At 37.0% G+C, this 26,641-nt stretch overlaps 1 protein-coding gene and 1 long non-coding RNA gene across 11 annotated transcripts in view; one reads left to right on the forward strand and one right to left on the reverse strand.

The window, feature by feature from the left end:
• si:ch73-359m17.2 (uncharacterized protein LOC799904 homolog) overlaps positions 1-26,641 on the reverse strand; it is a 119,654-nt gene that overhangs the window by 15,748 nt on the left and 77,265 nt on the right. For 5 of the 10 annotated variants that reach the window (XM_051872567.1, XM_051872562.1, XM_051872566.1 and 2 more), the window contains exon 4: positions 8,042-8,324. In XM_051872567.1, coding sequence (XP_051728527.1) covers positions 8,042-8,324 — 283 coding nt within the window. Of the gene's footprint in view, positions 1-7,570; positions 7,705-8,041; positions 8,325-9,397; positions 9,459-19,622; positions 19,861-26,641 lie in introns of those variants that run through there. The other 5 variants (XM_051872570.1, XM_051872571.1, XM_051872564.1 and 2 more) reach the window with 4 other exon arrangements.
• Positions 18,101-20,363, forward strand: LOC127500938 (uncharacterized). The gene is made up of 2 exons (XR_007926476.1): positions 18,101-18,188; positions 20,069-20,363. It is a non-coding gene; the product is annotated as an uncharacterized LOC127500938 (long non-coding RNA).

Below are 26,641 nucleotides of genomic sequence, written 5' to 3' on the forward strand. Positions count from 1 at the left end.
TCCCAAAATCACCTAGATTGAGGTAACCATCTCCAGTCAGGAAAACTTTCTAGAAACGCAACAGAAGACTGATAAATAAAACACATTTGGCTTAGTGATAGTTTGTGTCAAATGATTTACTGAGCTTTTGTCAGTGCCTACCTGAGGTTTATATCTCTGTGAAGAACACTGTTCTCATGGAGTTACTGCAGGGTCAGACAGATCTGCACATATATATATATATCATTTCTCTTTCCATGATAGGAATATAGAAAAACATTGTAATATCAAATACATATTTACTATCAAATCCATTTATAAAACAATTTCGTTAACTTCTTAACTGTTAGCATCCTGTTAGCGGGACGTTTGCCACTCTTTTTTTATTGCCTTTTTTCCTATCACATATTTTATTAATCATCATAAATTAAGTCTCATTAGAAGGCTCACACCCTCAGTATTTATCCTGTGAAAACCATTTTAAAATCAGACATTACATTATCATGAAAACAAATTCCTTTTAGCAGGAGTTGTCATGTTTCATATCACAATATCGTTAGAAAGGTGATATTGAGAGAAATTTTATTAAATAGTGACAGGAGAACTCATTAAATAGAATGTGGGAGACACCCGGTGATGTTTGATACAACACTTAAAGAAAATCTCCCGGGAACTTCAATATTTGTGATATCAACTTGTGATACTACTACTATCTACAACTTGGTTAGACACATGGGTTTGATTTTATAGCATTTTTTAGATAAATTTTGTAAAATATATTTTGAATAAAATAAATGTTTAGTAGACTACAGTACTTTTGCTTTACAGTAAATTTAAATAGCTTCAGATGTAGTATCAGTGCAACAGACTTTTGTCACTGCAGCACATTTGTGTCTGAGAGAGTTTGTGGAGGTGGTCGACAGGTAGAAACTCGACACTGAGGTTTTGGACTTACATCATTGAGTTCTGTCACTCTGTTCCCTCAGGTCCCGTCTACGGTGCGGGCGGTGGGCATTGACAGGGTGCTGGCTCTGAGACAGCGAACACAGATGCTCTGGGAGGCGTACTTCTCCTCCGTGGATAAGATTGTACTCACCACACTGGAGGTGAGAGCTGGGTCATCTTAGATGTGTATACAGCGGTGCGTCTGACAGAGAGGAAGGTCTGACAGGGGAAATTAAACCAGCACAGGATGCCATACATCATTAGCACATACTTAGTCCCCTGCCCTTAGGTTAATTGGCAAATGAAATGCGAATTTTGGACAAAAGTACGGCTCATTTGGCTCTTTAATGTTTTTGAAAGAAGTCTCTTCTGCTCACCATGCTGTATTTATCTGATCAAAAATACAGTAAAAACAGTGATATATTATTACAATGTAAAATTGCTCTTTTCTATGTAAATTTATTGTAAAATGTAATTTATTCCTGTGTTTAAAGCTGAATTTTCAGCATCATTACTCATCAATCAGGAGTGCAGAGCTCAGGGAAACACACACACACACACACACACCTGAGAAGCAAGAGTGTGAAACACATCACTGAAAAGACCATAGTGTAAACATTATTATTTACCAAGCTCAGTCATACCAACAACATCATCAGCATGGCTTTAGCATTACTTCCTACTACGATAGGTCCGGTGCGCAATGCACTGCAAGAGCAGTGAACTACTAAGAACTTCTATATACAGGTTCATAATTGATGAATGATGCATAATGTATAATTAATTCTAAAGTGAAGATCATGGTAACCCACTAGTAATGACTGAAGTATTACCAAATCCTTCAGAAGGAATTAATTATTTGGATCAGTAGTGAGAAACATGACAACTCTCTAGTAACTACAGACGCCATTGTAAACTTTTGAGGTTTTTGTAAAGTATTGGATAGTAATAACTCAAAAGTTACTACATAATTCTAAAGGAACTACCAAGTATTCTACAGTGAAGATCATGGTAACCCACTAGTAATTACTTAAGTGTTACCAAATACATCAGAAGCAATTACTGTACAAACTAATCAGAGTTTCTTGGTAGTTAATAGTAGTTACTAGAGTGTTAATAATGCATTACTCATTTGTTCCTGTGTAGTTATTCATTAATGAAGGATCAGTATTCTAAAGTGTTACCCACAAAGAGCAGCTGAGTCTGATCTCATTTGTCAAGATGAACGAGCAGTGAACGAAAGGCAGTCTGCCGTCCGCTGCTATCCACATGAGAAGACCAAAGATGGTCAGATGTTTACTAGGAAGTGAACAGTGGTCATTTACGCATGGTGAGCAAGGCACTGACGTCCCACAGGAGGTTCCTCATCTGGTCCATTAGCACCTTCATCTCCTGGTTCTTCTGCTTCATTTTCTGTTAAAAAGGATATTAATACATTTATTCAGCATGGATGCATTAAATTGATCAAAAGTGACAGTAAAGACATTTATAATGTAGAATTCTTAGAGTTCATGGATTCAATCCACAGTTGGTTCACCCATATGCGTGTTTTAAAACCAAAAAAGTCTATGAAACAAACCTCTAAAACTTCCTGTCTTTAAATATTAGAATTAAAGTGGAGGTTATAGAACTTTTAAAAGCCATGTTAAAAAAAATATATATATATATGCAAAAAAAAAAAAGAAATTGTTTAGCATTTGATCATGCTTTGTTGTTTTTAAAATATTTTCCCATATGTCATACAGACACAAACAGAAGAGGGGATAACAGATTCACAGATATTGGTACTTTATTATATCATGCAAACACAATGAATGAATCAGGTAAGCCAACTGTATCAGAGAAAGTCACTGAGTCACCACTTAGCTGGTAATAGAAAGTCTCTTTGTCTTTTGCATGTATAGAGGAATGAAGATTGTCGATGCAAGGAAGATGATGATGATCGAGGTGAGAGCTGGGTATGTATCCACTCAGAGAGTGATGAGACCAGACAGGAGCTGCGGCCCATTTGTAGGCTGAGTCCTCCAGAGGTTGCATTTGAAGGCTGCATACGTCATCAAGGACGTCTTATTTAAGAAAAGTAACTGTAATAAATTGACTGTTATTTCTCGTGAGGTGTAAAATACTGTCATTTCATTCTTACTTTGCAATCTAATGGACACTTTTCTTAAATGAGACTGCCTCGATGATGTATACAGCCTTCAAATGTGACCTCCAGAGGACGCAGCCTTTCAAAATGAGACACAGCAAATGAGGGTAGGCAAGGTGAATGCTTATACTGTGGCTGCATCCGAAAACCTAGGCAGCTGACTTGTTGCCTCGCTGCCCTGTCAGGCAATGACTTGTAAGGCAGCGTTTGTGCGTGAAGGCACCTCACGAAACTGATTTCGGACAGACTAATCAGACAGCGTAACAGTTTAATGATCTACCGCAAAATAGCGCAAGCTTTGGTGAGAACTAAACAAATATTTAATTACTACAGTAGTAATTTCTCGCTGGAAATTACATCAAAAGTGGAAAATGTTAGTCAAAAACATACATTTACACACAAACTGACCAGCAAACGCAAATTTCGGACGACATCTTTATTTTTCTAGCTGAACTGTCACAGAATGGAAGCACAGGATTGTGGGATATCAAAGGCAGCAAAGGCTTCATCTATGCTGCCTTCAAAAATCGATCAGATGAAGGTATCTCAGGAAACAGGAAGTGAAGCTAACATTGGATTTGGACGTGCCTTGATGCCTTCCTACCTTGAAATGTGTCCTCCAAAGGCAGCATTTTCCAGTTTTCGGACCAACCCATTCACAGGAGATTGCGTATCAATAGTGTAATCTCGTAGAATAGATATGCCAAAATGAGTTTTGGCGTGCATATGATACAAAGTTTTTCCCGTGCATATAATAAGCTTGGTAGTCTTGGGTAGGATTAGTGGTGTGGGGTGCATGCCTATTGTACGCCATAAAGTGCGTATCATATGCACGAGAAAAACTGCGTATCATACGCACGCCAAAACTGAGATTACACTCGAGTACTATTGATACGCATTCTCATGAGAATAGGTTCTTTCGGACACAGCCTATATGTGTGTCTTGATGAGCTGAATCAGTGGCAGGTGTGGGTGATGGCTGACTGAGTGCAGGTGAGAACCAAGAGGGATGATGGGAAATGGAGTCCAGAGTGTCGCGAGGGAAGGAGGACCGATGCAACCGTTACACATACGGATTGATAATTTGATCTCAGACTTACTAGTTTGTAATTAAACAGATTGAATGTCTTTATAACCGGGCCTTGAAAACTTTGGATAGGAAGCAAATAAGAAATCATTGTCATATCTTAAGTAAATATATGATTCTAAACCTTGCTCATTTTGTTCATCTCTATGTAAATCAAATGTTTAACTGGTCTTGCCCCTCAGCCTTATGTAATTTTTTTGAGAGATTGCAGTGGTGCAGCAGATCTGCCAGAGCGGCTTTTAGTGGCCACTGTAAAATTTTATTTTTTAAAACATCCATTTATACCAATTTCATTTTGTAAAATATATTTTGCTCAGACTGTCTTCTCTGTGAAGGGTGCAAAATTTTGGAATTTGTTACCTGATTATTTAAAATCTGCTCCAAGTTTTTAAGAGATCTACTAAGTCTTGGTTAATTCAGCATTAAACTTGTATTCTTATTTTTTATTTATTTGGTAATTGTAGTGTAGAAATTCTATTCTAGGGACGTCTTAAAGTCTTAGGCCCGGTTTCACAGACAGGGCTTAGACGAAGTCTGGATTAGACCTTAGTTCAATTAGGGCACCTTTATAAAAGTGCCCTAGAAAAAAATATTACTGGTGTGCTTCTTGAGACAAAACAATGGCACTGACATGTTTTAAAATATGTCAGCGCAAGTTGCTTTCATTTAAAACTGCTCAAACATGCATTTTAGTCTAGGACTAGCTTAAGCCTTGTCTGTGGAACCGGGGGTTAGAGTCTTTATTTAATTTATGGTTTTCCTTAGCCTACTTTTTAAATCCTGCAGGTACAGTATTCACCAAACAAACTGTGAATGTCTTCAGTCAAAACTGGATATGGGAATGTGCTTTTATTCTTTCTTTTGGCGGGAAAATGAACAAAGGAACTGATCGAAATACAAAGAGAAAGTCCAAACACAAACTGAAACGTGACAATAGTGTTGTGTTATATATTTATGTCTGTATATTTTGTGCTGTGTTCAGATGTATGTTTTTGTTCTCTCATAATAGGTGCTCTGACTGACCAGCTGGAGGCGATTGGATGGTTCTTTCTTGTTTTGGGGAATGTAAGTGGAGGGTGCCATTTTTGTTTGTAATCCTTTTTTCCTCTTTATGGTTAAACAGGGAGAGAGGGAAGCGTTATGCAATTTATTTGTCTGGATTATTTTTCTCCAGGTAATTTAGAGAGATTTCTGGGTTAGTTTTTTGGTTTGTTTGTTATTTTGACCAGGCTCTTCCCTGAAGCTATTTTCATTATTATTATTATTATTATTATTTTTTTTTTACTCTTTATGACAGAAAATGAAAAGTTAATATTGGTTGAATTTGTGGTTGTGTTGTTGATTCTGGGACAGAAGGTTGGACATCCTCGTTCTCTCCATGTTTCTTTTTTTTTTCTTCTCTTTTTTGAAAGATGAAATTCTTTGTTCCTCTCAACCCTAGATGGGTAGTTATGTAACACTACACCTCCTCCTCATTGTAAATATCTAAAGGAGCCTTTTTTGATCATGAAACATGCAATGCTGTAGTAATTTATTCATGTAGAAAGCAAAGATAAACAAAGATGGGTAAAAGATAGGTACATTTTAAAAACCATTTCATTCCTTTACTGAATGTGCACTGAAACTTATCTTTTATCTTAAGGATAAACAGTACATTGGTAAAATGAAAACAATGAAAAAAGTGCAATATTAGTATTGCTCAGAAAACAGTAGTTTGCTTATAGGATCAGTGGACTGTGGTGTAACTTCATCTCATTCCACTTAATCTGGCAATGAAAACAGAACAAAAATCATTAAGGGAATGTACACATAGTATAAACAGTACATATAGTACAAATGTCTACACACCATGCCTCTCTCCTTTTATTACTCACCTGCAAACACCTGAACCTCACACAGTGTGAGATATTCACTGCGACCAGGTATAAAAATGTTGACATATCGCCCCCTAATAGGCTTAAACTCAAATGTTTTTGTCTCTCCAAGTGGGATGGACTCAACAGTCGCAGCCCTGTGAAGAAACACAGTAACAGAGAAATAGAGAGGGGCGTATCAAAACATCATGAAGCATATTAAATATTCTTCTGTCAAAGGCAAGTTTGTATTAAAATTATTTATTCAACGTAATTTTATCTTATTTAGGCCTGCTCATTCTCTAACCATACTGTATGTGTAAGTATTAAGAGAGAGACAATACTTACAGCTGATTATTATTGCCATTATTTTCCAGACTGTTGCCGATACGGATCTGAGCACCATTTATTCTCTCTGGACAACAATTTCCACGATTAGTGATGTTAACACTGGTTACCTCGTAGACTTCCAGCAAGTCAACTCTCCACCAGGGGTTCCTGTCCGCATTAGTCGCACTGCATGACCCACCATTGTAATTTGAATTCCTGTTGCCATCGACAGCATGTTGAGCTCCTGATTGAGGGTATGTGGAAGACTGGACAGCTCTGGCTCCAATCGCAAGATTCCCTGTTTAACATAAAACAATAAACAATAACATTTTTTGTATTGTAATGAGCTAAAGTATAATTCCAAGATAATGGGCAAAATAATGCTAGGCTATGTACTCCAACTGATTATTACATGGCTCTCTGGAACACTTGATTCTGATTGGTCAGTCGTGACATTCTGAGGTCTGATATTTCCAGATAATGACCGTCATCAATAGTAACGCTGTATAACAGACAGCTCATCCGGGTTTCTGAAGCTGGTCTTTCTCTGATGTTTCTTGTATCACACCACAGACTCGCTCTCTCTCGTTTCATACAAACACGACTGATGCGTCTCTGTTATAGTTATTGATTGTGTTGAAGTATTAAGATTGTATTAAAGTATGTTTAGTATTAAGAGTACTGTAGTGTTTGCCTGAATGACTGTTTTTGTACACTATAATGGATTCTAAGATAATAAACAGGTAAGAATTTAAATCAATATGTCCATGTAATTATTTATTTGGTGTACCTGACTGTACATTATCCCTTAAATGTTTGTCTTGTTTGAACATGTTTGTTTGTCTTGCTAGGTACATTTTTTCTTCAAGGAAGTTTTGCGTTAATTACAAGTGAGCTAATAAAATATTTAAACTCAAATCAATATTTTGTGTTCAGAATTATTTATTTGTGGCTAGTAGCCTTGTAATAATCACCCTGTCAGGTTTATTTTGCAATAACAACTGTTTGATGTACATTATCCCTTATTGGTTACCAAATGTTCAGTAAGAATATTATATATGTGTTACTGACAACAACATTCAAAATAATGAAGAACACTTACTTGGACTACAAATGTGTGGTGGTGTGTACTTATCGGTTAATAAAAGAGTTATATCAGTTATACACACATTAATAAGTACATAAGTAAATTCTAGCACAGAGTTTTCTTCTCTCTCTTTCTCTTACCTGCAAACACCTCGACTTCACACAGAGTGAGGATTTCATTGTTCCCAGGTAAAAATATGTTGACATATCGCCCATTAACAGGCTCAAATGAAAATGTTTCTGTGCCATTAGGAGCAGTGAAAATAGTTGCAACCCTGCAAATACATAAAGAACAGTGTTAAAATGAAAACCAGAGGCATATGTCTAACAAATTAAATTCAACTGTATTGAAATCAAATGGTTTTGTACAGCACTCTTCACAATACAAATTATTGTTCATGTTTTATATTGCATTGCTACAAGAAACAATGGTCTAAACTTACAAATGTCTAATCACAGTCTGGATAAAATATGTTCAAGTAAAGTACATCTCCATGGCTGTGGCTCTCTGAGTGGTTTGTGGAGGAGGTTCAATTTTGCCTCCTGTTTTATTAAACCAGATTGAACATCATAAACATGGGAAGATGACAGAACAATTGAAACATTTCTTACAGCTCATTGTTGTTTCCGTTGTTGTCCAGACTGTTACCAATACGAATCTGAGCTCCTTTAAGCTGCTCTCTGCAACAGTCTCCACGATTAGTGATGGTAACGTTGCTTACACTGTAGACATTTCCAAGATCAACTCTCCACCATGGATTAAACTCAGCTTTAGTGTGAGTGCATGAGCCCTTCCTGGAATCTGAGTTTCTGTTTCCATCTACTGCACGTTCAGCATCTCCTCCCTGTGGGTATGTGGAGGACTGCACAACCTCGGCATCAAGAGCTAGATTCCCTGTTCAATATGATAAATCGATAAAAAAAAAGGATAAGACAGGTTCAAAGTAATACAACTAAATATAAAGAAATAAATCACAAGTTTTCAAGTAACATTTCAGCCTATCATTTTAATAAATCTGATTTATATGTAATGATACACAATGGTTACAGATTTTTAAATCCAGGCATGTTTACTTGTGTTATTCTAAACGTACCTTTGGAATCAGCGACGCACAGTCCAGTAAGTGTTAGAAACAAAATCACTCGTATGGCCATCCTGATATAAGACATAACAACACATCACCTCATCTCAGCATATGAAGGAATAATTTTCAATTTATCATCCTCATTTAAACAAAGAAACACATATATTGCTATTGTAATAAAGTAATAGTATAGAAGAACCCCATGACTTACAGTAAAATTAGTGTAATGTGACTAACCTGCCTCTTTTAAATGCCTTTGTTGAGTTTGCTCTATTTTTAACTTATATAACTTATATTAATAAAAAAAATAAAAAATAAAAATCTAAAATGTTTTTTTTTTCAATATTTTTTATTTTTATATATAAATAAATGGTTATTAGAGGTGAAATTTGTTTACAAAAGTGTTACGAAAATACACTGAAAATAAGTGCACGTTTGTGCGTGTAGCTGATATTTTAATTGCCATCAAAGCTTGCTAATTATTCATAAAAGAGAAATAGGCAGAGTTTAAAAAAAATGTAAAAAAAAAAAATATTCATCATTGTGCAACACAATTTGGATACCACATGCCAAGGCAACTTAAAGTACCCCTGTAGTCAATATTTTTTTCCCCTTAAAACTCATCTTTGATCATCAAAATGACATTAAACCATTTTTTCCTGTGGAAAAAAAAATTGTTCATGCCTTAAAATAGCTTGAATGTAACTCTACACCCAGGCTTCATTTAGTATACTTAGTGTGATTGATTTAGAGTTTTGTGCAAGAGTTTTGCAAATTTATCACTAGTGAAAGTGATACCGAATTTATGTACAAAAAGGTTTTTTTTTTTAATTCCAATTATAACGTTACCCTGGTGTAGAGAGTGCATAAACATTCAACTCACCTGGAATACGTATCAACGTATCAACCTCACAGAAGACCTTCACAATTCAGCAGTTTTCTGCTTTTAAACAAAATAATACGTTTTTATACAATAAATAAATGGCATTATTAATATTTGTTTATAAACAATTGCTATATTTATTATTTATCCAATATATTATTCATATAAGGAATATTATGTCCTGTCAAAACATTTCAAACCAAACATGTGCTATTAAACATAGATATGAACATTAATACATACCAGCAGTCTGTGAAGAGTGTCTAGTTGAATAATTTTGTGCTCAGAAATGATGCTCTATTTATTGTTGAATTAAGTCCCTCCCTAAAAAGTCTTATGTCATATCTGAAAAATCAACATTAAATTGACCTATTACAAAAGAGTCCCCATTTTTGTAAGCTGATATTGTGACAGCCCTAGTGCCAATTTGTTTTCTCCATTAAATAGAAAGATTTAATATATGCGGCCAAAGTTAACTTTATTTCAAGAACCACATAAAAACACAATATTCCATTACTGCATCTACAGAAAGTGTTCGTTACATATTTTTCTTGTGTTATGTCAATATTTATCACATGTCGACTGTCGGACTTCTTGTCTCATGGATAGATTTTACCCTTGTTCTTTCAGTATTCTCATCTTCTAGCGTATATTTGCTTTTTTAACAGAACCTGACACAAATGTTTGTGCTTTCTGTTTTTCCACAATTATAAATTGCATTTTAAGTAATTATTACAAAAAAATCACTGTATATTGTGCATCTCACTGAAAGGGTTATAAGGTAAATGATTATCACCTGGTAATTGTATGATGTAAATCGCTTTAGTGTCATATATTGGTTATCACGTTGGTTTTATTGGTTTTATTTACTGTGTTTTACTTGTGTGTAATTGTATTAAACTGTGATGTCCTTACATTAATGCACCACTAGATGGCACTCGAGTTTCCTAAGTTATATATATACATAGGAAGTAAGTGAGAAGAGTGAGAAAAGAATGCTGAGCATGTACATGCATGTTATCCTGCTTGTTCAAATTAGTTATTAAAGTTTCCTAAGAGGAATACAAAGTTTTGTGCTTCTTGTCTACATGAAGACATAACAAAATTGGCGACGAGGAAGTTTTTACAAGATATCCTGAAGATGGCATCAGTAAGTGCTCCATTTCCCAGTCCTTTTTTGCCTTGTCCCGGTGAGCCTGCTATACCACTAGTAACATGGCCTTAGATGTTTCAGAACTACATGCTTGTCATCAATGCTACTGGGGATTCCTGGCCAGAAGCCAGAAAACGGGCTTTGCTTCTTCACTGCCTCGGAACTGAAGGTCAGAGACTGTTTTATACATTGCCCAATACCGGTGACGATCTGGCAGATGCTATTAAAGCTTTGGAAGAGCACTTCATTCCAAAAAGAAATGTGGTCGTGGAAAGACACGCCTTCAGGAAACGAGTGCAGAGGACAGATGAAACGGTAGTGCAATACATTGCTGCATTGAGAGATTTGGCGACTGCTTGTGAATTTGCTGACAATCTTGACGATATGCTGCATGACCAGCTTGTAGAAAACATTGCTAACCCTCGCATTCGTGAAAGATTATTAGTGGAATCTAAATTGACACTGGAGACTGCAATTACAATTGCCACACAGCTAGAGGCCGCTGATGCCCAGGCAAAATCAATGGCTACAAGCAACCCTGCTCCAGTACAAGCCGTACATGCCACTCCTGCTTCTGGATGACAGCGTCCTAAGGCCAAATTCAAAGCACGTACCTCATCAAAACCCTCTGCTTCTGTTCCGTCAGCTCGGACATGCTTCCGCTGTGGCTCCGCTAGTCATCTTGCAAACGCACAGAACTGCCCTGCTGCATCTGCTAAATGTAAGAATTGCAATAAGACTGGACATTTCGCACGAGTCTGCCGTTCTGCTCCTACTCGTTCAGTGCATTCAGTTGAATTACCAGAGGTCTGTATTCTCTATCTACCTGGAGCAACTGACCGTTTGATGTGTGATGTGACCATAAATGCCACACCTGCTGTCACCCCTGTGTCTCTTCAACTCACAGTGGACTCTGGTTCATCAGTGTCCATCCTGCCAAAACAATTGTATGAGCAGCATTTTCACACTGTACCATTACAATCTCCTATTGCCCGTTTAGTTACTTACTTACAAGAGCCAATTTCAGTACTAGGATGTTTACCTGCAACGGTATCCAAATATGGCATTATTTGTCCTGCACACTTCTTCATCGTTGACAATGGCACAGCTTTGCTAGGCATGGACCTGATTAAGGGACTCCAGCTTCGATTTGATGGACACACTGTTCTGCCTCCGCCACAATCCACTTCAGTCTGTGCCCTCTCCACTCCTCCATCACAGCATGCTGCATTGGGCGATGTAAAAAATTTTACACACAAGGTTAACATTTCTGACTCTGTACCTCCTGTCAGACACAAATTGCGTCGCTTACCTTTCTCTGTGAGAGATGCTGTTTCCGCAGAACTGGAACGACTCTTGCACACAGGTGTAATTGAAAGGATTGACTCCTCTCCATGGGTTTCCCCAATTGTTGTGGTCCAAAAGAAAACTGGGGGGATCCGCATGTGTGTGGATCTGCGAGGGCCCAACAAGGCAGTTATAGTAGACAGCTACCCATTGTCACACATGGAGGAGATGATGACATTACGCAAGGTGCAACTGTATTTTCAACTATAGACTTGGAAAGTGCATACCATCAGGTACCTCTTCATGAAGACAGCCGGGACCTCACTGCATTCATTACACATGAGGGGCTCTTCAGGTTCTGTAGGGTACCTTATGGCTTGGCATCTGCTCCATCTGCATTCCAAAAGATGATGGTTGTCATTCTAAAAGGACTCCAGAATGTTGCAAATTATCTGGACGACATCATCGTGTGGGGACGCTCGCTACAAGAGCATGATCAAGCGTTAGAGAATGTGCTGCAACGACTCAAAGATGCTGGGTTGGTACTGAATGAGTCTAAATGTCAATTCAGAAAGCAGAGCTTGAAGTTTTTAGGACACATGGTGACGTCACAGGGTATTCACCTAGATCAGGAACACCTCTCTGCAATAATCGATGCACCTGCACCATCGGATGCTGTTCAGTTGCGTTCTCTGCTGGGCCTCCTCTCATGGTACAACAAATGTATTCCCAATTTCGCTTCTGTAGTGATGCCTCTGCGTGCATGCCTGAGAGATGAGAGTGGATTTCGCTGGTCTGGTGAAGCCCAACAAAGCTTGGCTGAGGTAAAAAAGCTACTGGTACACAGTCCTGCTCTTGCACTATTTGACCCGGGTCTGCCAGTGGTCATTTCTACTGATGCGTCTGCTTACGGACTAGGTGCCGTCTTCGCACAAATATGCACTGATGGTCAAGAACGTACTGTTGCTTTCGCATCCAGAACACTCACCCCAGCTGAACAGAAATACTCCACTGTTGAAAAGGAGGCTCTGGCGTGTGTTTGGGCAGTGGAAAGGTGGAGGACATACTTGTGGGGTCGCAGATTTACTCTGCGGACTGACCATCAAGCCTTAACGACGCTGCTGACCACAAAAGGGACTGATAGAGCTGGTATGCGCATAGCCCGCTGGGCTGCTCGGTTGCTCTGTTTCAACTACGCAGTTGAGTACCATGCTGGATCTGAAAACCACACTGCAGATTGTCTGTCCCGCTTGCCCCTGCCTCTTGCTTCGGATGCTGAGTCGGATACCGAGCCCGAGTTTGTTGCTTTACTGTCCACTGGTCCAACTGCCATTTCCCAGGATGAGTTTGCTGCTGCCTCGGCTCGCTGTTCTGAACTCTCTGCACTGCGCACACAAATTGCGAGTGGATGGCCTCCATCTTCTGCTGCTCTGGATCCTGTTCTTCGCCTGTACTACAAACTCAGACATGAGCTCAGTGTGCAAGCTGATTTTGTGTTTAGAGGGTCTCGATTGGTAGTACCTGGGGAACTGCGTGAGCCATTGGTCCGCATTGCACATGAGGGCCATCAGGGGATTGTGAGAACAAAACAACGCCTGCGCGAAATGTATTGGTGGCCCAAAATGGATATACTTGTGGCAGAGAAAATTACTGCCTGTCCGTTATGCCTTTCTCTGGATAAAACTGCGAAAGCCTCTGCTGTTCCACTCCAGCCTGTTCCTTTACCTTCTGCACCTTGGGAAAAACAACCACTCTGGTCAGTGATAATGGACCTCAGTTCACTTGCCCAGAGTTCGCTGCGTTCCTGAAAGAGAGGGACATTAAGCACATTCGCACATCAGTGTATCATCCTGCTGCAAATGGAGCTGTTGAACGCTTCCACAGAGTTCTCAAAAGTACAATTCAATCAGCAATCCTACAATCAGCACCATGGAAAACAACCGTGACTGACTTCCTGCAGATCTATCGCGCTACACCTCATGCTGTGACAGGCGTTTCCCCCTTCGAATTACTTCATGGAAGGAAAATGCGTACCCGCCTCAATGTCCTGAAACCCTCACCTTCTGGTCATGAGCCTAAACAACTGCAGAAGCGTGTTTCATCACATCAGGATGTCATGAAATCTCGCTTTGACCACAAGCATCGAGTGCGCCATTTTTCTTTCCAAAAAGGGGATAAAGTGCGCATTAAAAAGTCAGTACATGTCCCAAAAACCCATCCAAAATTCACTCCTCCAGTTGAGGTTAGGAAAAAAGTTGGCCCTTACACCTACCTCTTGGATGATGGAAAGAAGTGGCATGCATCGTGTCTTGCACCCGTGCCGACTAAAGCGCTGGATAATGGACTGACCATCAATGCTGAAAACTTGATTCCCTCTCATGTTCCATTGTCTGGAAATTCAGTGTCTTCTGATGCTTGTCCACGGGAGAGACGTCAAAGACGTGAGCCAGGTTGGCTAAAGGACTATGTCCATTAGTCACAGAAACTGACATGGAATTTTGCAACATACATTACACATACTCGAAAATTCAATATACACATACATGAAAATTCAAGTACTGAATAGTAGTTTTGTTCATATTGCTTATTATTTTAAATGCTCTTTTGCATTCATTTAATGTGTTGCTTAGTGTATCATTCATATACATGTGGAATTGTTGATACATTGCAGATTTTATGTTCTTTATTTCTGTTTCATGGCAATTGTCGGCTAAAGAAAAATTTATTTAACTAAGAGGGGAATATGTGATGTCCTTACATTAATGCACCACTAGATGGCACTCGAGTTTCCTGAGTTATATATATATACATGGGAAGTAAGTGAGAAGAGTGAGAAAAGAATGCTGAGCATGTACATGCATGTTATCCTGCTTGTTCAAATTAGTTATTAAAGTTTCCTAAGAGGAATACAAAGTTTTGTGCTTCTTGTCTACATGAAGACATAACATAAACATTTTTGGAAACATCAGTTAAGGAGTGCTGACCAACAATTCAGTAGGGTAGCAACAAATATTCATCTGTCCCACACATTAAGCTATCGAATTGCTTTGGAAAACTTGGAATATAGTGCACCAAAACTTTTATGGTGCTTTATAACATTTTTTTATGTTTTAGGGTTGAGGAGCTGGTAACAAAGTAAAGAAGAATTAACATTTTTTCACAAACTTGAATGTGCACAGTATTGGGTTTGGATTGGTCCTGACTGATACACGATCCAGCAAAAAAGTGGCAGTATTGAGTACTGAGAATTGGATCTGTGCAGCAAAGCATTTCATGTAACACAAATACAATTAGCCTAAATAAAATGCCTTAAGTTGAAAGTACAATCTGGGCTGTCTTTTTCTCTCAACTCTTCAATAGGACGATCTCGCCCTTCATCAGGCCCGTAGACAGTGAACTTGGGCTCAAAAAGTTTGGTGACCACTATCTTATATGATCTGACAATGCAAATTAACTGACAATCCCTTAACAAATCACTTTGTTAGTGTGAAGTTCTTGCAGGCAAGTAAGTTGTATTCAGGTACAGTTCAACAGTATTTACTGATCAATATAATAATGTGCTACAGTATCGTTTCTCATGTCAGTATAAAAAAGTTGTGTGCTCAAAGTAAACAGTATTAATTTTCATTTGTGCAATGTTCATTTGTACTTTTTGGTTGTGTTTACATTCTCATTAAATAAGAGGAACTATGTAAAGCTCAGTAAATATAGGCTATTTGCACTAAATGCAATAGTGATTGACGCTATATTCTATGTACAAAATAGTGAAAATAGCATATTTTCTTTGCTATAGATGCTATTTACACTAAGTTTAGCAATAGTTTCTATTTACATTAAGTTTAAATAGCAATAGTTTCTATTTACACTAAGGCTGCATCCAAAATTGCATACATTTGTCGCCATATTGCATCAACTCCGGCTCAGAACTACCCTTGGCCAAGATTGAGAGCTTGGAGATCGGACGGTAGTTGTTCATGTCTGAGGGATCACCATCTTTAAATAATGGGACAACATAGCAGCTTTCCAAATTTTAGGTATAGAATTCGACAAAAGATTAAAAAGTATGAGTAATTGGCTCTGCAATAATATCCACTGCCACCTTTGAAAGATAAGGATCTAGGTTTTCTGGGCCTATAGGTGTTTTGTCGTCAATGCCTTTCAACGCTTTACAAACTTCAGTTACTGAAACAGGTTTAAAATCAAACACATCCAGATTTCCAACCACTGACAAGGATTTAATTGATTAACAGAATTTTGAGGGGTTATTTAAACTCTATGTGACTGACTTTAAATAAAAGTCTGATTAAGACTTTCTAATCATCAATGTGCACTTATTCCTTAGTGTTTTAAATTTCAACCAATCAGCAGGGGCGTCTGAAAATCTGGCTTGAGCCCATGATTTATTTCTCAAATGAATTAACTCTGAAAGACTATCTGAAAACCAGGGAATGTCCCTACCGCTGATCCTGAACTTCTTAATGGGAACATGTTTATTAGAGATGGACAGAAAAATTGACTGAAAATATTCCCATGCCAGTTCCACTTCCTGTATTAGAGTTACTCTTCTAAGATCACTGTAGTATAAATCATGCAAAAAAAATGTTTAAAATAACTTTTAAAAATAAAACAGGGTTTTACCCTTTACAGGTTTTTGTGAGCAGTATTCGTTATAATTAAGGTTATAAGTAAGGTTGATTTATGTTGCACTTTAGGATTTGGCCTTGTTGGTGCATTAATAAGTTGCGCAAATTCTGCCTTTCAGAGATTTAGGACATTGGATCCATATGCAAGCTCATCATGCACCCCAGGATTAAGCAAATGCTTATTCTTCCTCTGCAGGAAATCACTAAGAAAACACCACCAGAACAATCAACACTCTATTCATCCTCACATTCTTCGAATTTTCCAGATGCTCCGAATCTACTTGCAATTCAAAATTTGATTCACAGCGCAGATACCTTTGTCTTTCTCCAATCTCCAAGTATTATACGACGACACTTTAATATCAAGCATAGCAAAACGGATCAGTTAATGAGCAGCCATTTAATTTTCATTGTTAATTTACCCATGCCCCTCCAACCTAACCAGTCCGTTTCCTTATTTTTAGCCCACAGAAGTTCCAAAATGTAATTTCCTGCTGATCCCCTCTTCGTCAACGACAATAATACTCCCATCTCCTTTGAAACATTGGTTCCAAAGCCTTTTTCCAAACAGACTTAAGTTCAAACCTGTCACAAATACACAAGCTCATCAATTACCCATTCAACAATGTAGTTGCTGCGTACCTGCACCACATGAATCAATAACTCCACCTGCTCTCCTTCTTTCCTCTGCAATTGCACGATTTTCCCCTCCACCCTAAAAGCTCCATCAGCCTATCTCTGTTCAAGTGGTGTGAGACCACCTAGCATGGGTTTCCCTTCAGGCTCTCCAGTTAAACTTTTATTTCTCACTGCCACAGCAGTGATTTCCCAGACTAAATATCTATCAAGTCACTGCCGCAGCAGAGACTTCTACCCTCGTCAAAAATAATCTTTTAGTATGCATCAGACTAAAACTTTATTCCCCACTGCCACAGCAGTGATTTCTCTCTCTGTTCCTGCAGGAGCCCTTTCGTTTTTTCTTTTAGCTCCCGCAGGAAATTCACAGCACAAGCTGCCTTATTTTTTTTATTTTTTTCCCAATGCAGCAACAGCAAACAATATTCTGCTCATCTTTGGGGGAAGAGGGATTAAATTCTTTAAGTCTTCTGTACTTATTGCTGAACTACTCTTAGTTGACTGCCCAGCTTGCTGTCCTTGTAAATATCTTTTTGGGGATTTAGCTCTGAGCCTCGGGTTTGAGCCTCCTTTGAGGCCAAGTTCGTTTACCATTAACTATTAAGACTGAATGGGAAGGCGAACTCGTGAAACTTACTAATGCTGAACAATGACATCCCAGTCAACACGTGAGATCAAGCAATGATCACAGTGACATCACACCATTCTCATACTGTGATACTGACAGTGTGATTAATATGTGAGATCATTGTGAAGCAGGTTGAGAGGAGGCAGTTCAAATGTCGCTCACCGGGGGGACATTATACTTCCTGTTTCTCAACACTGGAAAAACGTGGATACTGATGGTTCCCTTTCATGGGAACTGTCAACGCTACGTCATATGACGTTATGGGAAAGAGAGAAAGGGAAACTCCCTTCTACTCAGTTCCCATAACGTCATATGACATAGCGTCTAGTTCCCTATTCACGGAACCAGGGTTACACAAATAACCCGAGACGATTTGCTAGCAAACCATTTGTGCTGTACGGTTGAGTTCTGGACTCAGCGTGGAATTGTTACACTGAAGAAATGGTGAGTGGTCTCTTTAAATGCTATTCACATACACTCACATATCATATTTTAATGGGAATATGCACTGTGGCCTGGCCCTGTGTTACCAGAGTACTGGCACATGGCCAGGTACATATGAACCAGCCATCTTGCTAACTCAGGCTAGAATCGCCTGGCTTCAGTAATCACACTGATTGCATTGACATATTGCTCTCTGTGTTTCAGGATGTGTCAGGTCTTTTCAAGATGAAAAAGAAATAGAGGTTAAAAAGTGAAAATGAGTCACCAAAACGACACCAGAATCTGAATGCATCTATCAAATAGAAATGTTTGTGTCAAATGCCAACACCAGGCTGAAAAGAATAAAAATACATTTTTTGATATACTATGTTGATGAAAAAAAATATGAACTTCTACATGATGTTTGTGATATAACTGACCAATATTAGAGAAATTTCAGGTCACAGTGAACTCACACTAAACTAACAGAATGAGAGTTTAACACAATGATATCACAGTGGTCTCACATGGTGAGCTCACAGTATGAGCGAGATGGTCCTCACTGCAGAAGTGCAGTGCATTTGAAGTGCATTCAAGTTAAACATTACATCAGTTTATTCATTACTTGTTCCTTGTGAACAGAAGTTGCTTGTGCAGGAAATTCTCATCATGTAATTGAATACTTAATGTGTGATCTTGTGATCAGGATGTTTGCATTATGTCACATGTTTTGCTGGAATAGTATGGATGTTTTGGTCTCAGAATTACAGAATTACAGTTTTGTCAAACTGTCTAGATGCAATTATTTTTTAATAAAATAATTATTTTAATTTTTATTTTAATTTTGTATTATTTATATTAAAATAAATAACACTGACCTGCACTTTTTTTTTTATCACTTTCTGTCTTTGAATACTACAGAGACAAACTTGCAGGCAAGTACAAATTCTAAAACATTTGTCAGAATAAGACACTTAAAAGACACTGTGTGATTCTGGGACAGAAAGTTGGATATCCCCGTTCTCTCTATGATTGACTTTTTTTTTTTTTTTTCGAAAAGTTGTTACCAGCTCCTCAACCCTAGATGGGTAGCTATGTAACACTACACCTCCTCCTCATTGTGAATATCTAAATGAGCCTTTTTGATCCAGAAGCATGAAATACAACATGCAATGCTGAAGTAATTTATTCATGTAGAAAGCAAAGATAAACAAAGATGGGTAAATACACAACCCCCTGGATCAAACTGGGGTTGAGAAACAGGTGCATTTTTAAAAAAAAATCTAATCTCTTTTACTGAAATGGCTCTTAAGGATAAAAGGTGCACAGGTAAAATAAAAGTAATTTAAAAAAAAAAGCAAAAGCAGTATTGCTCAGAAAACAGTAGTTTGGTATTTTGCTTATAGGATCAGTGGACTGTGGTGTAACTTCATCTCATTCCACTTAATCTGGCAATGAAAACAGAACAAAAATCATTAAGGCAATGTACACATAGTATAAACAGTACATATAGTACAAATGTCTACACACCATGCCTCTCTCCTTTTATTTTTCATCTGCAAACACCTGAACCTCACACAGTGTGAGATATTCACTGCGTCCAGGTATAAAAATGTTGACATATCGCCCCCTAATAGGCTTAAACTCAAATGTTTTTGTGTCTCCAAGTGGGATGGACACAACAGTCGCAGCCCTGTGAAGAAACACAGTAACAGAGAAATAGAGAGGGATGTATCAAAACGGCATGAAGCATCAAAAACATATTTCTGTCAAAGGCAAATTTGTATTAAAATAATGTATTCAAAGTAATTTTATCTTATTTACTCATTTTCTAACCATTTGTGTAAGTATCAAGAGAGAGACAATACTTACAGCTGATTATTGTTGCCATTATTTTCCAGGCTGTTGCCGATACGGATCTGAGCACCATTTATTCTCTCTGGACAACAATCTCCACAATTAGTGATGCTAACACTGGTTACCTCGTAGACTTCCAATAAGTCAACTCTCCACCAGGGGTCCCTGTCCCAAGTAGTATGACTGCATGAACTACCACTGTAAATTGAATTCCTGTTGCCATCGACAGCATTTTGAGCAGCTGTTAATCCATCGTATGTGGAAGACTGGACAGCTGTGGCTCCAAGAGCAAGATTCCCTGTTTCTTCGTAAATAAATCACAAGCTTTAAATTACCATGTTTCAGCCTATAATTTTAATAAATTAATCTGACTGATATGTAATGATACACAATGGTTACAGATTTTTAAATCCAGGCATTTTTACTTGTATTATTCTAAACGTACCTTTGGAATCAGTGACGCACAGTCCAGTAAGTGTTAGAAACAAAATCACTCGTATGGCCATCCTGATATAAGACATAACAACACATCACCTCATCTCAGCATATGAAGGAATAATTTTCAATTTATTTTAGTCTATCCACCTTATTTGTCAATGCAGATTTAAGGTATCTCTGTGAATGTGCGAGACTTCCAATTTAGGAAAATAATGAGAAGAATATCACAGTGCAGTAAACTATAAAAATAAGGTGGATAGGAATGCACGTTTGGCGCGAGTGCTCTGTATAAGAACACGTATGCGCGTGTAATACGTATGTAAATCTTTCTTTACAAAGTGACATCAACTACTTGTCTTGTCAAACAGATTCTTGTTGAATGTTCTTTTGTCATTATTGAATTGCAGTGAGTGCAACAAGACACTTCTAGGCTACTATATACTATATCTTTACAACTTGAATTGTCCAACCAAAATGTAATTTTATTAGTAAAACCTCCAGTGCATATCATGCTCTCAAAAAACTAACAGATTCTTCACTAACAAGGCCTTCTTTATGTCAGAACAGTTGTTATTAATTAATCTAGCTGCTCTCAATTATCAACAAACTCACTTGATTTATCATTTTGTGTTTTTGCAAAGTACGAACGTGACATTTAATCTGATATAATAGTTTTGTGAAAGGAAACATAAGTAGCATAAAGTCCTTTTAAGTGAGATGTGTTACAAGTGTGAGTTTTGTAAATTCATCACTAGTGAAAGTGATACCAAATTGATTTAAAAACTTTACTTTTTTTTACATTCCAATTATAACATTACCCTGGTGTAGAGAGTGCATAAACATTCAACTCACCTGGAATTCAATGTATCAACCTCACAGAAGACCTTCACAATTCAGCAGTTATCTGCTTTTAAACAAAATATGCATATAATTTTTATATAATAAATAAATGTAATTAATAGTATTTTTTTTATAAACAATTGCTATATTTATTATTTATCCAATATATTATTCATATAAGAAATATTATGTCCTGTCAAAACATTTCAAAGCAAAAATGTGCTATTAAATATAGATATGAATATTAATACACACCAGCAGTCGGTGAAGAGTGTCTAGTTGAATAACACTGTGCTCAGAAATGATGCTCTATTTATTGTTGAATTAAGGCCCTCCCAACCAAATGAGTCAGATGAAACAAAAAATTAGCTTTTTTAGCAGCAAACACTTAAGATGGGTTTGGTGCACACAGGGATAAAAAGTACCCCATGTGTACAATGAAATATACTGCTGGATCTTTAATGTTGTGGGCCTATTTTTCTGCTGGAGGTCCTGGACATCTTGATCAGATACATGGCATCATGGATTCTATCAAATACCAACCGATAAAAAATCAAAACCTGACTGTCCCCGCTAGAACTCTTATAATGGGCTGTGGTTGGATCTTCCACAGGACAATGATCCAAAACAAACATCAAAACCAACACAAAAATGGGTCACTGAGCACAAAACCAAGCTTCTGTCATGGCCATCCCAGTTCTCTGACCTGAACCCTAAAGAAAATGAGTGGAGTGAACTGAAGAGAAGAAATACCAACATGGATCTGGAATCTGAAGGATCTGGAGAGATTCTGCATGAAGGAATGGTCTCTGATCTCTTGTCAGGTGTTCTCCAACCTCATCAGGCATTATAGGAGAAGACTCAGAGCTGTTATCTTGGCAAAAGAAGGTTGCAAAAAGTATTGAATAAAAGGGTATGATTAATTGTGAGCAGTGTGTATTAAAGAAAAAAACATTTCTCTCATAATGAGATTTTCCCCCCATTTAAAATTATTATTCTCCAATGAAAGTTTGGATTGTTGTAGATTTTTAAAATAAAAAATAAAAATGATTAACGATGCAGATTTATTTTCACAGCCTTCTTTGGTCACATTTACCAAGGGTATGAATCATTTTGAGCACAACTGTATATATATATATATATATATATATATATATATATATATATATATATATTATACATTAAAAAATATTTCTTAATTTTTTTAAATCCAATAAAATGGATCACCTCTGTAAATTTCTGTTCATAGTCTCTTCTGTGACTCTCTCTTCACTTCATCACTAAACTTTGCAATAACTTCTTAAACTTTTTAATATTTTTCATTAATAGTAGACTTTGATAGTTTTTATTTTTGACCAAGGTTTCCCATGTAAACCTTCAGTTAATAGTACTTTTTTCCATATCAATTTATTTATGCATTCAATTGCAGAAACAACAGTTTTTTTTGTTTGTTTTGCTACATGTTTATTAAAGCCCCACACAATTCTCTGAGCCAGTGAAATAAAGTATAGTAAATAAATGATTTGTAAAATATGCTCAGTGTATCATGATTAATGAAAGAGCAATTAAGAATACATTTGAATAATACAGGAAAGGTTATTTGCAGAAGTAGTGAGAATATTTCTTTTGGAATATTTCAGAATCAGGTCAGGTTTGACTTTTTCATTTCCCCATATATCACTAAAAACAGAAATCTAAAACAAACCAAAAATTAATACTTCAACTACTGGTAAAACATTAAAACAAGTCCATTAACAAACCTGCCACCTGTATGTTATGGAGACACAATCTTATGTATAGCAGACATATAGAATGATCACAAAAACCTCATACACACAGATTGTTTGGATCAGTACAACATCTTAGACACTTCTGCAAAACCTTTTTTCACTGACTCATGATACTTCTTTTCTTTTCTTTAGTATTTCCTCTCTCTTTTTTTTTCTTTTTCTTTTTTTTTTTTTTTTTTCCTCCAAGACATTGCTAAGATCGTGATGCGTGATGTGACTTGAGGACTCTGGATTTGACCTTTTCTGGATCATTTTTCCCTGTCTCTTCTGGTAAATCTCCTGGGAATCTTTCACTATGAAATGATGAAGACTGCACTCAGAAGTCCTAAAGCTGCTTTACAGTATGCTTAAGATACAAGCTTTATTAAAAGAAAACCATTTTCTGGATTCTCCACAAGAGGTCACTGTACAATTGTAAAGGACATTTAAAAATATATAGTTTGTCAGTATCTTTCAGTATTATTAAACTCTCCCAGGAACTTTAGTTCAGCATAGTTTTTGTATTAGAATATATATATTACACATTTCGGGGTAAGCTCTTTTGTATTTTACATATGTATGATTTAATACAGTGATTGACAATAATAAAAATATACAGCATGCAAATATCATGGAGAATCCATCCCAATGACTGTATGTCACTAAAAAGTCCATAAACAACCAGTTAATAAATTCAATTCAATAAATTCATTTTTTTTTTTTTTTTTTTTTTTTTTGCATTGATTTGCATTACATTGCATTGCATTAATAATAATCAGCCTTCAACCAAAGACTTGGTTAAACAATTTGGAAAAACAAGCACTTTATAATTATGGGCATATTAGTATTTCATGTTCATGTAAATGGGACACATATCTAACACATCCTTCATTCGTATCTGTGTTAATCTATTATTTATGAAAAGCATACCTTTGGATTTTTTTTTTTTCCAAAGCTTCGCAGCTTACATAGAGATCTGCACCCAAAACTGATTTTGCATATACATCAGTGCTGAGAAAGAAAAAACAAACATGCAATCTTAAAATGATAATGCCAAGAAAAATCAAGTTTAACAAAAATCCTGATACTGTTTTATTTCTCACCTTTCCAATGCTTTTGAGCTCCCAAAATCACCTAGATTGAGGTAACCATCTCCAGTCAGGAAAACTTTCTAGAAACGCAACAGAAGACTGATAAATAAAACACATTTGGCTTAGTGATAGTTTGTGTCAAATGATTTACTGAGCTTTTGTCAGTGCCTACCTGAGGTTTATATCTCTGTGAAGAACACTGTTCTCATGGAGTTACTGCAGGGTCAGACAGATCTGCACATATATATATATATATATCATTTCTCTTTCCATGATAGGAATATAGAAAAACATTGTAATATCAAATACATATTTACTATCAAATCCATTTATAAAACAATTTCGTTAACTTCTTAACTGTTAGCATCCTGTTAGCGGGACGTTTGCCGCTCTTTTTTTATTGCCTTTTTTCCTATCACATATTTTATTAATCATCATAAATTAAGTCTCATTAGAAGGCTCACACCCTCAGTATTTATCCTGTGAAAACCATTTTAAAATCAGACATTACATTATCATGAAAACAGCACTTAAATTCCTTTTAGCAGGAGTTGTCATGTTTCATATCACAATATCGTTAGAAAGGTGATATTGAGAGAAATTTTATTAAATAGTGACAGGAGAACTCATTAAATAGAATGTGGGAGACACCCGGTGACTATGTTTGGTACAACACTTAAAGAAAATCTCCCGGGAACTTCAATATTTGTGATATCAACTTGTGATACTACTACTATCTACAACTTGGTTAGACACATGGGTTTGATTTTATAGCATTTTTTAGATAAATTTTGTAAAATATATTTTGAATAAAATAAATGTTTAGTAGACTACAGTACTTTTGCTTTACAGTAAATTTAAATAGCTTCAGATGTAGTATCAGTGCAACAGACTTTTGTCACTGCAGCACATTTGTGTCTGAGAGAGTTTGTGGAGGTGGTCGACAGGTAGAAACTCGACACTGAGGTTTTGGACTTACATCATTGAGTTCTGTCACTCTGTTCCCTCAGGTCCCGTCTACGGTGCGGGCGGTGGGCATTGACAGGGTGCTGGCTCTGAGACAGCGAACACAGATGCTCTGGGAGGCGTACTTCTCCTCCGTGGATAAGATTGTACTCACCACACTGGAGGTGAGAGCTGGGTCATCTTAGATGTGTATACAGCGGTGCGTCTGACAGAGAGGAAGGTCTGACAGGGGAAATTAAACCAGCACAGGATGCCATACATCATTAGCACATACTTAGTCCCCTGCCCTTAGGTTAATTGGCAAATGAAATGTGAATTTTGGACAAAAGTATGGCTCATTTGGCTCTTTAATGTTTTTGAAAGAAGTCTCTTCTGCTCACCATGCTGTATTTATCTGATCAAAAATACAGTAAAAACAGTGATATATTATTACAATGTAAAATTGCTCTTTTCTATGTAAATTTATTGTAAAATGTAATTTATTCCTGTGTTTAAAGCTGAATTTTCAGCATCATTACTCATCAATCAGGAGTGCAGAGCTCAGGGAAACACACACACACACACACACACCTGAGAAGCAAGAGTGTGAAACACATCACTGAAAAGACCATAGTGTAAACATTATTATTTACCAAGCTCAGTCATACCAACAACATCATCAGCATGGCTTTAGCATTACTTCCTACTACGATAGGTCCGGTGCGCAATGCACTGCAAGAGCAGTGAACTACTAAGAACTTCTATATACAGGTTCATAATTGATGAATGATGCATAATGTATAATTAATTCTAAAGTGAAGATCATGGTAACCCACTAGTAATGACTGAAGTATTACCAAATCCTTCAGAAGGAATTAATTATTTGGATCAGTAGTGAGAAACATGACAACTCTCTAGTAACTACAGACGCCATTGTAAACTTTTGAGGTTTTTGTAAAGTATTGGATAGTAATAACTCAAAAGTTACTACATAATTCTAAAGGAACTACCAAGTATTCTACAGTGAAGATCATGGTAACCCACTAGTAATTACTTAAGTGTTACCAAATACATCAGAAGCAATTACTGTACAAACTAATCAGAGTTTCTTGGTAGTTAATAGTAGTTACTAGAGTGTTAATAATGCATTACTCATTTGTTCCTGTGTAGTTATTCATTAATGAAGGATCAGTATTCTAAAGTGTTACCCACAAAGAGCAGCTGAGTCTGATCTCATTTGTCAAGATGAACGAGCAGTGAACGAAAGGCAGTCTGCCGTCCGCTGCTATCCACATGAGAAGACCAAAGATGGTCAGATGTTTACTAGGAAGTGAACAGTGGTCATTTACGCATGGTGAGCAAGGCACTGACGTCCCACAGGAGGTTCCTCATCTGGTCCATTAGCACCTTCATCTCCTGGTTCTTCTGCTTCATTTCCTGTTAAAAAGGATATTAATACATTTATTCAGCATGGATGCATTAAATTGATCAAAAGTGACAGTAAAGACATTTATAATGTAGAATTCGTAGATGT

Source organism: Ctenopharyngodon idella, chromosome 19 (assembly GCF_019924925.1).
Source record: "Ctenopharyngodon idella isolate HZGC_01 chromosome 19, HZGC01, whole genome shotgun sequence".
NCBI lineage: Eukaryota > Metazoa > Chordata > Actinopteri > Cypriniformes > Xenocyprididae > Ctenopharyngodon > Ctenopharyngodon idella.